The 12,410-nt window shown below is 41.1% G+C and overlaps 2 protein-coding genes across 4 annotated transcripts in view; one reads left to right on the top strand and one right to left on the bottom strand.

Moving 5' to 3' along the window:
* l1cama (L1 cell adhesion molecule, paralog a) overlaps positions 1–7,288 on the top strand; it is a 43,074-nt gene extending 35,786 nt beyond the window's left edge. For all 3 annotated transcript variants that reach the window (XM_082517853.1, XM_082517852.1, XM_082517854.1), the window contains 8 exons: positions 1,034–1,250; positions 1,499–1,621; positions 1,886–2,062; positions 2,148–2,261; positions 2,401–2,550; positions 2,967–3,098; positions 3,810–3,882; positions 4,406–7,288. In XM_082517853.1, coding sequence (XP_082373979.1) covers positions 1,034–1,250; positions 1,499–1,621; positions 1,886–2,062; positions 2,148–2,261; positions 2,401–2,550; positions 2,967–3,098; positions 3,810–3,882; positions 4,406–4,667 — 1,248 coding nt within the window. In that variant the 3' untranslated portion in view covers positions 4,668–7,288. The remainder of the gene's footprint in view (positions 1–1,033; positions 1,251–1,498; positions 1,622–1,885; positions 2,063–2,147; positions 2,262–2,400; positions 2,551–2,966; positions 3,099–3,809; positions 3,883–4,405) is intronic.
* A 154-nt stretch (positions 7,289–7,442) lies between these two features.
* On the bottom strand, positions 7,443–12,311 carry ribc1 (RIB43A domain with coiled-coils 1). Its single transcript, XM_082517873.1, has 8 exons — positions 12,097–12,311; positions 11,645–11,865; positions 11,266–11,483; positions 11,028–11,142; positions 10,626–10,744; positions 9,812–10,048; positions 7,701–7,867; positions 7,443–7,540 (listed from the first exon to the last, which is right to left on the bottom strand). The coding sequence occupies exons 2-8, from the start codon at positions 11,841–11,843 to the stop codon at positions 7,459–7,461; spliced, it is 1,137 nt and encodes a 378-aa protein (XP_082373999.1). The 5' UTR covers positions 11,844–11,865; positions 12,097–12,311; the 3' UTR covers positions 7,443–7,458.
* Positions 12,312–12,410: the final 99 nt, after the last annotated feature.

Here is a 12,410-nt window from a genome sequence, read left to right as displayed (position 1 = left end):
TACAGTTTTCCTCATTTGCTTGGGCTCAGTTAATGAATGAGAGCTAAACCTGTCGAAAGGATGAAGAGCATCACGAAAAGCATTTTGTTTTCTTTGTTAGGTCTTTCAAATGTTTCAGAACACTTAAACAATTGTCTCATCCCAGCTTTGTGTGTTTTGAGATTTAATTATTGTATATGTCCTTGTGTTCCAGATAGGTCACATTTCTATCATCCAGATAGTTTTTGCCTCCAAAATATGTTGGCATGTAAATCATCCATGCAGAATACTCCATATAAATGTCCAAATCTGTTGGCGTAAGCCATGAGTATGAGAATTGATTACAACAATGTTAGAGAGGAATAAGGATGTGTGGTGGTGAAGCAAGGAGAAGATGTTTCAATACCTGAGGCCAACCATCCAAAGCAAAGGACAGAGCACATGAGAGGGAAGAAGAGAGTGCAGGCAGGGTGGAGTGTCAGGGTAATTTGTGACACAAGGATAGCAGCAAGTGTGAAAGGGAAGGTCTACAAGATGGCAGTGAGACCTGCTGTGATGGATGATTTCAAAACTGTAATTTGGAAACAAAAATAATTTGGTTAGGAGCGATCAGGACGTACACGGTTAGAAATGAGAACATCAGAGCAACGGCTCAGGTTTGGACACAAAGTTAAGAGAGGAAAGACTGAGATAGTGAGGACATGTGCAGAGAAAGGAGTGGATTTATTAAATAAAGCTGCCAGGCAGGAAAAAAAGAGGAAGACCATCAAGGATGAGGTGAAGAAGGACATGAAGAGGGTGGTGAGGATACGATGAGATAAAGGGGGATGATCCACTGTGGTGACTTGTAACAGTAGCAGCCTGAAAGAACAAGAAAGAACAGAGGATGTTTATAATTTGTTATCCTGCCAAACTGAGTTTTGGGAGATTCATCTTCAGATTCAGTGACTTCAAAACTGTTCAAAGAAATGTGCCTGAGCAACTGAGATAAACTGTAATTTTCCAAATATAAATAAAAAAATTAATCCTCATTTGTGATGTCCTCTTTTGCCAGATCCACTATACCAGGAAAGTGCATAGGAGCCACCACCGAGGCCGCAGGGCACAAGAGTTAGAAAGCACTGTGGTGGTGAAAACGGAGCCCAACGAGAAGAAGAAAGTGATCAGTGATCTGAGGCCGTTCTCCAACTACACCCTTAAGGTGACTGTATACAACATAAAGGGAGAAGGACCCTTCTCTGAGGCGCTGCCCTTTGAGACTCCAGAGGGAGGTGAGAATAAATGGGTTAAAGAGGCTAGAAATAAAGCTAGAAAAGGGAGAAGTGATGACAAAGTGGTTAAAGATGTTTTATTGCAGATGATACAAATAAGAGGTCAAGAAACATGGCAAAGGGAGAGGGAGAACTATATGCATGAAGAAAAAAGAAATGAGACTGGTAGCAAGGGGTGATGATAGAGTGATGTGATGATAGATATTACTAAGTACATTATCATCATGCATTTTTTGTATTTTTGCTAGTCCCTGGTCCTCCCTTGACCCTGACCCTAGACAGCCCATCAGAGACAGAAATGACCCTCCACTGGACACCTCCTGGACAGCCCAATGGAGTGCTTATTGGATATCTGCTGCAGTACCAACAGAGTGAGCATGTGTCTATTTCAACCTTGCCAGCAAAGTGAACATTGAGTAAAATCCTTCAAGTTGGAAGTTCTTCTATGCTGCAATCAGACATTGGAAAAACGAGCAATGCATCTCCAGTGAAATCAATAGTGCTAAAAATGTCAAAAGGAAAGCATCCTAATGAGCTTATCAGTCAGTTACTTGTCACCATGAACAATACAGTATCCATACATGTGTTGACAACCAAAAAGTGATTAAATGGTTTTTTGGCACTGCTGTGGTCAGTTACAGAGAGTGATGACAGCCCCATGCAGGTGGAGACAATAGATGACCCCACAGTCACCCACATCACCCTGAAGAACCTGGACCATAAGAGCCACTACCGTTTCTACCTCAGGGGGCGGACTGCTGCTGGGGATGGAGTACCAACAACGATGAAGGGTGCCACTATGCTGGATGGAGGTATAAAGCCGATTCAGTCTTTTAATATGTAAAAGCTATTAAATTAAACAAAAATTTGATTTGCACTTGTCTGAATGCATTACAGTAGTTCCTATGAACATCAGCCTGTCTGTGGGGGAAAACGCAGTGAACTTTAGCTGGGTACCAGAAAAGAGACGCAGGAATGTTGGCTTCCAGATCCAATACCGCAACAAGAACGGTATAATATTCACACTAATCTGTGCATAAGTTACGCATCTTTGCATTCAACCTTTTAAAAGGATTATTACTTTGTGGGAGTAGCTACACAATCCTGAACAAGAAAAGAAAAAGACAGGTTTCTTGTTGTGCTTCTGCAGATGGCAATAAATGGAAGACGACAGAGAAGGTGAACTCCTCTCAGTCTTTCTACCAGATCCAGGGCTTGACTCCTGGCTCCTATTATTCTTTCCAATTTATCTACAACAACACAACCTTCTTCAAGACTGGAATCGAGACAGAAGGAACAGGTACTATGAGCCTTCATTCATCCTCTTTCCTTTTATCCCTACTGCTCTCTCCTCTGGGTTTCCCGCAGCTAAAAATATAAAGCCTGATCCTACAGAGAGTGTCTTGCAGTTCTTTCTCTGCCTGTGAAGTGCTTTCAAAGACTTTTGTGAAAAGAGAGCTTGGTTAGCCATATGAAATGATCCATTACTTGTGTTTGTTTGCTGTATTTTGCTGTATTCTTTGGTTCCCTGGTGAAATGCCAGCCTGTCAGAATGCATAATGATCTGTCTCCTTTGCTCTAGATTCTACTCCTTCTTTTATCTTGGTCTCCCTATCTGTCTCATACTTTCCATTTGCCGTGTATTTCATTCCTGCTTCCTGTTACCAAAAAAGCTCTAACTCCTCTTTCTACCACCTTCTTTTTTCCTCTCTTAAGGAGTAACAGAGATGCAGCCAAGCTTTGCAACACAGGGCTGGTTCATTGGCGTTGTGAGCGCCATTGGGCTGTTGTTGCTGATCCTGCTCATCCTCTGCTTCATTAAGAGGAGTAAAGGGGGAAAGTACTCAGGTCAGTGTGACCTACCCTAATAACTGTTTAATATTAGGAGCTATTAAACTGAAGCTTGATGAGCAGCAAGTTTTGTGTAGGCAATGCTGGCCAGTCTGGAGCCATAAAGCTGTCCGACGCTGCTGTAGAAAAAGAAGTGAAACGCTTACTGGCTTACTGCACCACAGTAAATATATTATATTGACTGGGGAGAATATTACGTGTTCTTTTAAATCAATCCCAAACAGTTTGATTAACTTTCTGATCTGAACTGTAAATATCTGTCCCATTTCACTCAACCTGCTTTCTCATGCAGCTGTCATGTCAAACATGAGACAGACCTCTAAGCTTACACTTCCTTGCTTTGACAGTAAGGAATAATCTCTGGCTCTTTCTGAAAAAGACAAAAAACGTAAAATAATGGTCCATGTCTGACTGAAAAAAAAAAACAGACTTTTAGCAATTTTCACATGAGAGAGAAGTGAAGACAAACCAAATAATAAGGCTGATGATACCTACCGCCATTCTAATTGGCTGTTATATTTTTAGAAAATCAGTGAGAACTTAAAACTATAATACAGATAAACTGATACTATCTACAGATAGTCCAGCTTTTTTGCTCCACCTAAGCATCCTTTAATAAAACTTCACTGTTGAGATCTGAGACTTACAGTGGCTTTAGATAGAAGCCAGATTAAAATCTGACTATAATGAAATCTGTCACATTCTCAGTGAAAGATAAAGAGGAGGGCCCAATGGACTCAGAAGCTCGGCCCATGAAGGATGAAACTTTCGGAGAGTACAGGTGTGTCATCTGAATGAACGCTGTTTCCTGGATGCTTTGTTACGTTTCTGCACATTGATTTCTAACACAGCCCTGATTCCCTCAGCACTGCTTGGTTTTCCTAACCCTCTCTGTTCCTTTCATTGTCACTCTCCTCCCTAATGCCTGCCCCTGTTATGCAGATCTCTAGAAAGGTATGCTGCGATATGATTTAATATCCTTAACCCACTTAATTTTTACGTCTGCCAATGCCTCACTTACCTTCTGCCTTCCCATAAACATTCAGACTAATTTTAATGTAATATATTTGTTTACTGATTGCATTATGTTCAACAGTTCAAAATCCAATAATGTTCACCTCACTGTAATGTGAGACCCTGAAAAGCAAATAGTCACGATTTATAACCTGGAACTGACTATTTTTAAAAAAATTACTTAAAATATTAGTACATAATATTCAACCTTTGGCATGTAGCACTGCATTTTTCGTATGTATCATGTTAACATTTCTTGCTTTTGACCTCTTCTGTTCTTCATGCTGCAGTGATCTTGAGGAGAAGCGAACAGCCAGCCAGCCGTCCCTGTGTGAGAAGAGCAAGCTGTACAGCGAAGACAATCTCGACTTCAATGGCAGCAGCGCCATGACCACAGAGCTCAACATGGATGAGTCTCTGGCCAGCCAGATCAGTCGTCCCAGTGGCGGTCCAGGAGGTTACCACGGCCTGCCAGAGAACGCCCCGCTGAACCCCACTACCTTCTCTCCCGCCACCAATGGCGTGCCCAACTCAGTCACCATCCTCGATTAACCCCCACACATCCACCGGGGACCATCAGACCAAAATATGTCAACACGTATGTGCCCATATGCTCCTGTTCCCTACTGACTTGCTGATCTGTACTCCGACGACTAATAAACAATCATATTCAGATGTCCCTGGCAGCCATCTGATTGACTAGACTATATTGACCAAAGGAGTGTCCAAAGTAGTGGACAGCGATAGTGATATAAGCCCTACTGACATGAACATGCCCTTTGACCTCCCTTCATTTTCCTGTGCAGTTTACAACTAATGAAAATGACTAACATTCATTTCTCTCGCTCCTCTTTCGTTCTCTCAGCAAACAACAGCGCAGATGCATAAAGACAGAATGTTGTACAGTTAGAAATATCAGGGGGTGTAGGTATGGTCATGTAAAGATGCAGAGTAGTGCATTAAAAGTAAAGGATGATGGTAGAACCCAGTGTAGGGAACAAGACAGCTAATGCTGCTGTAAAAAAAAATCTTGAATCTTAGATATGAATCATGTTTGATGTACTTCCCACATGATTTTGTCTGTCTAATTGCCATTTAATGTCTCCGATTGTACTTGCCAGTGACATTTTTTTCATTTTACGAGCGTGTTTGAATACCAAACATCATTTTTTTGTTGCTGTTGTTGCTGTTGTGTCATTTTTTGTTACGTAATCATTTTTCATATTGTTTTCTATACTATTTATATAAAAAGCTACGGCACATTTCATAGATTAACATGTTTTCAGCAAAATCAAGTGAAGCCAAGTTTCTTACTATTTGGATGCATTAAGTGGAACTTGCTGTGAAAATGCTGAGTAGCATCTGGTGTATATAGCTGCATCTACACTTATCTATTTAGCCATATTACAGTATTATAGATCCTTATAAGTTCCTGTGCCTGCTGGGTCTGCATAAAGCACCAGATTGATGTCATTACTCTCTCGCCTTCCCACCAGAAGTGTAATGTCATTTTTGAAAACGATGTTGTAATTTTTTTGTGTGTCGAGACCTATGTGTAGTTTCTGTATCGCTGTCTTTGTCTCTTTCTACGCTGTATTAAAACATTGTCTCTAATTAACAACCTTTCATACCTGCTCATCTCATACTAAACAAACTGAGGTGCAGTATTTATGTATATTTCAGATAAGAGGGTGGCGTCTAGTGCGCAAACACTCTCTCACGTTTTATTTTCAAACCTTCCTCAATGCAAGCTGATATTGTTGACAGTTGTAAAGGCTGCCATTTGATATATGACAAAGGTTAAAAAATAGTTGTTTATATCAAACAGAGAATGTATTCCTTTCAGGGTTAGGCAGACACTGTATTTACTTGCTTCTGAAAATAATCTGAGCTAAAAAGGTAAAAGGAGAGTAAAGTCACAGGAAGAGCCGGGACCATTTGTTTTCCCTCTGAATGTAAATACAACCCTTACAGAACCATGTTTGATATGAAAATGTGAAAAATGTGCAGGTTTAAAGCCACTTCACTTAATTTTAAAATGTTGCAAATTGTAGTTTTTTTCCTTCTCTGTACTATTGCTATGAATTCAGACTTTTCTGTTATCGACAAACGATCACAGTGAGATTTGGGTGTAGCAAAAACATACTCCATAGTTGAATAAAGGAGAAAAAAAAAAAAAAGGAAAAAAAAAATCACATTGTTATGTAGATGTTTTTGCAAACATATCGAAATTTGAAAACGGGAAAAAAAAAGAGTCAATTTAGTGTCACTTAGTGAAAGTAGTTACATTACAATTTAAGCTAGGATTGCGCTCATGCCCTTAATCATCCAGCAATGCAGTGCAGTGAATATCTGTGGAGTTTTTGTCTGATGAAGTTGTGCGGGGCAGAAATGCAGTGAGCCACAGGGAACACTTAAACGCGATACTCTCCCTTCTCAAACAAAAGCTCGCCACTGGCCAAATATCAACTGTAGTCTCCGAGGTAGAATATGAGATGTCTAAAGAGGCTAGTGGCACTGAAGGAGGTTTGTGTAAGCTCCCTGTGGTTGGTTAAACAGACACACTCAGGACAAATAAAGCTTTTAAAAAAAATCTATTTTCATACAGGAGCGACGAATGACGCAAGATATGCCAATATTCTAACTCAACTATCTGCTGCTAAACAACTGTGTGTCAGTGTTTGGGGGCAAATGTTAGCTCTGAATGAGGAATGAGTGTACACACACAGATACTCACTCGACTGCCGCTCACTCTTTGCTTTTCATGTTTTGTAGGGGAAACCTGGGGATGCTGGCCTTTGCTTTCTCACTGTGGTTGTTCTTTCTTTTTTTATATAGCTAAAGAAGAAAAATCGATTGAAAATGAATTGGTTTGTGTAGAGAAGCTTCTCTAGGACTCAAAAACAGACATTTTAAGTGGAAGTAAGACGAAACAGAAGGGGCAAGGGAGGCCAGGGGGTGTGCGCCGCTGCTGGGGATGATATGCCTCTTCACAGAGTGTGGGGTGCAGTATTAGCACAATATGATGATGCCTATATTTGTCATGGGTGGATGACTGGAGCTGTGGGTCTTCTGCCACTTTTGGGGCCAATATTGTAACTGCATTATGAAGCTACTGCTGTAACTGGATATATGACTGAAAAATAAAGTACGTGGAACAATCTGTACCAAAACAGGCTCCCATTTTTTTGTCACTAATCAGAAATAACCGTGTTAATCGGGAGGAAATCTATGTCACTTATGTTATGATTAATGTTCATCCAGTTCACACTGATTCATTGATTAACCAGGTTTATTTAGCCCAATGCCACAGGAGGACAAGCTAATGTCAGGTCACTGGCAGTCAGCGGGAGCTGGTGTTGAATTGATAAAAGTAGTCCTTGGTGGGTTTGTTGGTGTACAGTCTCTTATTCAGGTACTCTTGCCTGGGGCAGAAACAGAAATTTAAACACAGTAAGTAGCTTGTCCCCCTAAATGTTTATAAAATCTGAAATCTCTATTTCCATATTTTATCACCTAAGCCTAAAACACATTTGCTGATTAGTGTCTAATCAGAAAGTGTATGAATATGTGGGCAGTGCTTACTGTGCCAGCTGCTCTCGGGCCAGCTGCATGTTGTAGCGGTCCATCTGAATTCTCCGCTCTCTATTCAGCTCGGCTGCTCTCAGGTCCTCCTTCTCGGCTTCTCTGGACAGCTTCAGCAGCTTCAGGTCCCAAGCTGCTTCACGGATCTTTTCAGCATCTCGCTGTTTCTGAAGGCAGAGAGGAAATAAATCTAAAAACACACTAAACTTGTTCTCCTAAAGGCAATTCTGCTTCATTATGATTTAGGTTCCCAAACTTTCATGCTGATTTTGGGTGACTTTAACATGCCTGTAGATAACACTGAGAAATGCAAAGCTTCAGAGCCAAATAATCTGCTGGAGGTCTTATGGCTTGGTAACTGGATCCACCCAAATGTTTTTTTCTGTGTTAGCACTTTATGTTTATGCTTATTCTTGCCACTATTGCATCTTGAAATCAATGTTGATCATGTTAATCCAGGTCCAGGCACTAATGGAAAGTTTGGGGCCTTATTTTAGTACACTAGAAAGACTAGAAAGATACCATCATCCTGAATAAGGAGAAAACTGATATACACTGGTATATTTTTCTAATATCTCCAGCACACTAAAATAAGACCTTTTATTACTTGTTCAAACCAACTTTCAGTGCCTGGATGCTGGTTTGAGCACCGCTGGCTTGATGGACACTAGTAGTGCTCCTGTTACATTTACTAGCTTCCAATTAGTTTTAGAATTGATTTTTAAAGGTTAGTGCTTTTTTAAGGTGACGCAATGTTTGCGACCTCAATATCTATCTGACAAGCCAGTAAGCTACCCGCAGACCTCATGGATTATTTACAGTCTTAAGCAACACTGGTGATGTGGCTTTTATCTTTTCGCTGCTGAAACAACCTTCTGAATCACATCAGGAGTACTCCAACATTTGCAGTGTTTAAAACAACACAAAAAGGAGGGACAAACCTAAGTTGAACACCATTTCCACTGTGGGAGAAGAGCTACAAAAACCTGGGTATTCACATCAATAACAGACTGGACTGGAAATGCAACTCTGAGGCTGTCTGGGTCATTTAATGAATTCAGTAAAACACTATTGTCTGTTACTGCTAGTGCAATCTTCTTTGTAGGTTTGTTTTGGGGTAGCAGCGTCAGAGCCAGTGACGCTGGAAAGCTGAACAAGCTGATTAAAGGCTGAGTCTGTGCTGGGGACTAGCCTGAAGCCCCTAGAGGGAGTTGTTAAGAGCAGGATGTTGCACAAACTGCTAAACATACTGACATCCCCTTCATGACTGTTGTCAGCAGGTGACTCCCTTAACTCTGCTTTAATAATGACTGACATTAGTATTTTAATGTATTTTTTAAAGTTATTTATTTCTTTTTGTTTTATGAACTTTAATTCTACTTATTTTATTGGTTTTAAATGATCATTTATACTCATCTGTCAATAGTTTTAATTATCTTAATATATTTCTCTATTTTATGGACTGAAGGTATCGATCTCATATACATGTATATTTTTACTAGTAATATTGCACTGTTGCTTTTTTGGTTGTTTTTACTTGTGATTACAGACTTTGTAGGTTTCACATTCCCGTCTTATGTTTTTGTTTTTTCAAGTCTAGGATTATTTTCTTTGTGAGTAATCTCCTCAAAGCTGAAATCCTTTTTGAAAACAACCTGTGTAGAAAAGTTGGCACAGATGTCAAAAACTCTTTCCCTTCATCCCAAAATGGTCGCGGCAGATGGCTCCCCCCCCCCCCCCCCCCCCCCCAGCCTGGTTCTGTCTAAGGTTCAACAAGAGTTTTTCTGTCCCACTGTCACCAAGTCGCTCGATTGCTGTTGTTTATTTAACTAATATTTTAGGGTCTTTAACCTACAATATAAAGTGCTTTGATGTGACTGCTGTTGTGCATTGCTGCTGACAGAGCTGAATTAAATAAAAAATAATAAAAAAGAAAACACTAATTTCAAATCCACACATGCAGTACCCAAGCACAAGTACTTGCCCTGCCCAATTCCCCTGCTGGCCACCTCTGTACTCAAGGGATTATGTGGACATGGTATTCTACATAACATATATGGAATACCGTGTGCAGCTTTGACTATATTACTGTGGAGTACCGAGTGTAATACCTGTCTCTCAAGGCATTGTTGTTCTCTCTCCTGCTGAATGCTTTTCAGCTGTTCGGGGCTCATTCCTTTCCACCTGTCTGGTAGAACCTGTGGTGGCCTCCCTCCTCCCACCTGTCTCTCTGTTGCCTCTGCACACTCTGTCATCATGTCAGATGTCATTGTATGCCACATCTCTGCCAGATTTTCCTGTTCCTCTCTCTTGCGTTGCTCCTCCAGTTTCTCTGCTTGCTCTTTAGCCTGTGTGTACAGGACATGGTGAGGCTTTAACACAGATCCAGGGACAGTTAATTGATTATCCCACTGATGACTGATGATTCACCCAGTTTCTAAAATGTGGTTACTCCTAGCATAGAGCTACCAGTCAGCCATATGGCGAACGTCGTCCTGAGAGAGCCACTCAGTCAGCTGTATTTGCTTGTGCATCATGAGTGGTTATTAGTGAAACCACTAAACACTATGAAAAAGTACAGTGACCTGAAGGATTTACAATGATTCCTCCCAATGGGGGATTCAGCCGAGTGCATTCAGGCAAATGAGGGAAGAGCTAAATGGAGGCTTTTAAAAACAGACAGTAACCATGCATACATCAAAGCCGTTTAACCATCCATGTTGCCTGGTGCCAAATAATATGATTGCCGCCATCCTGCACCAAGTGTGTGTATGCATCATTTGACATTTTCAGCTTGCAATTCCCACATGACAACATCATGTCACAGCTTGCCCCTTCCCACCCCCACCCCTTTTAGATTTTGCCTTGAGCATTCACATTAGTGAGTGGTGTGTGCATATCTGTTTGCCCATCTGTATACTGTACCAGAGCCTGATTGTAGTTCTCGAGCGCGATGCGGCTGGCTCTCTTACACACCTCCTCGAGGGCAGCTTGTTGAGCCCCTCTCATGTCTTGTTGCACCAGCTCTTTGCTCGCAAGCATCTCTGTGACACACATGATTTGGGGATCATCTGATGTGTGTTTTTCCACACCTGCCTTAGCTGTTGTATTTGGCTCTTTAACTGCACACTTCACACTTACAGTAAAGCTCTTAGGGATAAGCATCCATCACTGTCACCTGGTAATAAGGGCTGTGCATGGGAGTGTATGATTGTTTGTGCAGGAAAGCATGAAGCATGTGTGTGATGTACAGAGGTTGTAGAGTAAATGATGTAAACTCATTAGGAATGCTAGTGAATGTGTGTACTTGTGTGTGTCTCTTTTCACCTATGTGCTTGTCTCGCATGTGCCGTTTTTCATTCTCGTCCATCTGTGCTCGCAGATCTCGTTCTGTCTTTCTTATTTGTTCTCTCATCCTCAGCTCCTCTCCGACACCCTCTCCCTGTGCATGAAACAAGGACAGATGACCATAAGAGGTAACAATATTACATATTTAACCATTAGCTGGACCCCCCTCCCGGTCTTTAAAGCTTACAAATCCCCTGCTTTGTCAGAGCTGCCCTACCTTAAAGATTTGCATACTGGCAGGCCCTAGCTCATTCTCTGGAATGGCGATCTTGAATGCCCCCTTCAGGCCAAATTTAAGATCAGCATCACGAGAGTCCTCTGGTCGCTGATGAGTAGCCCAGTAATTGGTGAGTTCAGAATTCAAAACTCTTCGCTTCTCCTCTTCAGCATTGTTCTGCTGCACCAGTGCTTCATCTTGGTATATTCTCAACTTATCTGTAATACATTAAAAATACACCTATGACCAACCAAAGCTAATTAATGGAGAGGGCCTGAAATAATAAGGGACTAGGGGACTTGCATTTATAGCGTCTTGCAGGAATTATGTCTGCAATTAAACTGCTTTAATTCTAACTCATCCATGTCCTTCAGTTTACCCAAAGCTTTGTCCATTTGTTTCTCCATGTTTTGCTGGTGTTTCTTCTCCTGGACTTGTTGGTTTAGTGTATCTAGGTCGAGACCCATTACACGAAGCCGGGTGTTGAAAATGCGGGCCTTGCGTGCTGTTTCTGCAGCCCTACGCCTCTCCACAGCCTTTTCCGTGGACTCGTCTACAGGCAAATCCACTTTGAACATGTTCAAAGTTTCTAGTGACTTCCTAAAGAGACAGCATTACGAGACTTGTTATCGGAGCTGATAATCTTGCTTGAAAATAAATTATTAAAGAAATGATTGTGCCGATTGAAATATAAAATCCTGGTGGGGTTCATCTTCAGAGCGATTTGCTCCTGTCATCACCTGATAACATCAAAAACCAAAGGCAAGGCAGAAGTAGACTAAATCAAATGTCTCTTCCTTAAAAATGGACATAAACCTCTGATCAACTTACCGCTGACGTTATAAATCTGTTCAGTTTCTTTCAATATCAGTGAATGAAAATCTGCTCCTGTTGTGTTTGGAGACCCTTGGTAACCATGGAAACAAGTGGCCACATATCGCTATGCTGGAAACACATAACAAGAGTGACAGGACCAGCTAAGGAAATGTCTTTTTATTTTTAATAATGTGTATATTCTGTAATAAAGTAGCATTAATAGTAGTAAAAAGTGATATCCAAGGTCGATCACAATCAAAACACGACAAACTCCAGACAACTAAGTTTTGTCTCGCGAGAAACTGTGAGGTTTCGTGTCTCGCGCGCTT

The sequence above is a fragment of the Aulonocara stuartgranti genome (genome assembly GCF_965226115.1).
Source record: "Aulonocara stuartgranti genome assembly, chromosome: 20".
Taxonomy (NCBI): domain Eukaryota; kingdom Metazoa; phylum Chordata; class Actinopteri; order Cichliformes; family Cichlidae; genus Aulonocara; species Aulonocara stuartgranti.
This window is presented reverse-complemented; position numbering and strand designations above follow the sequence as displayed.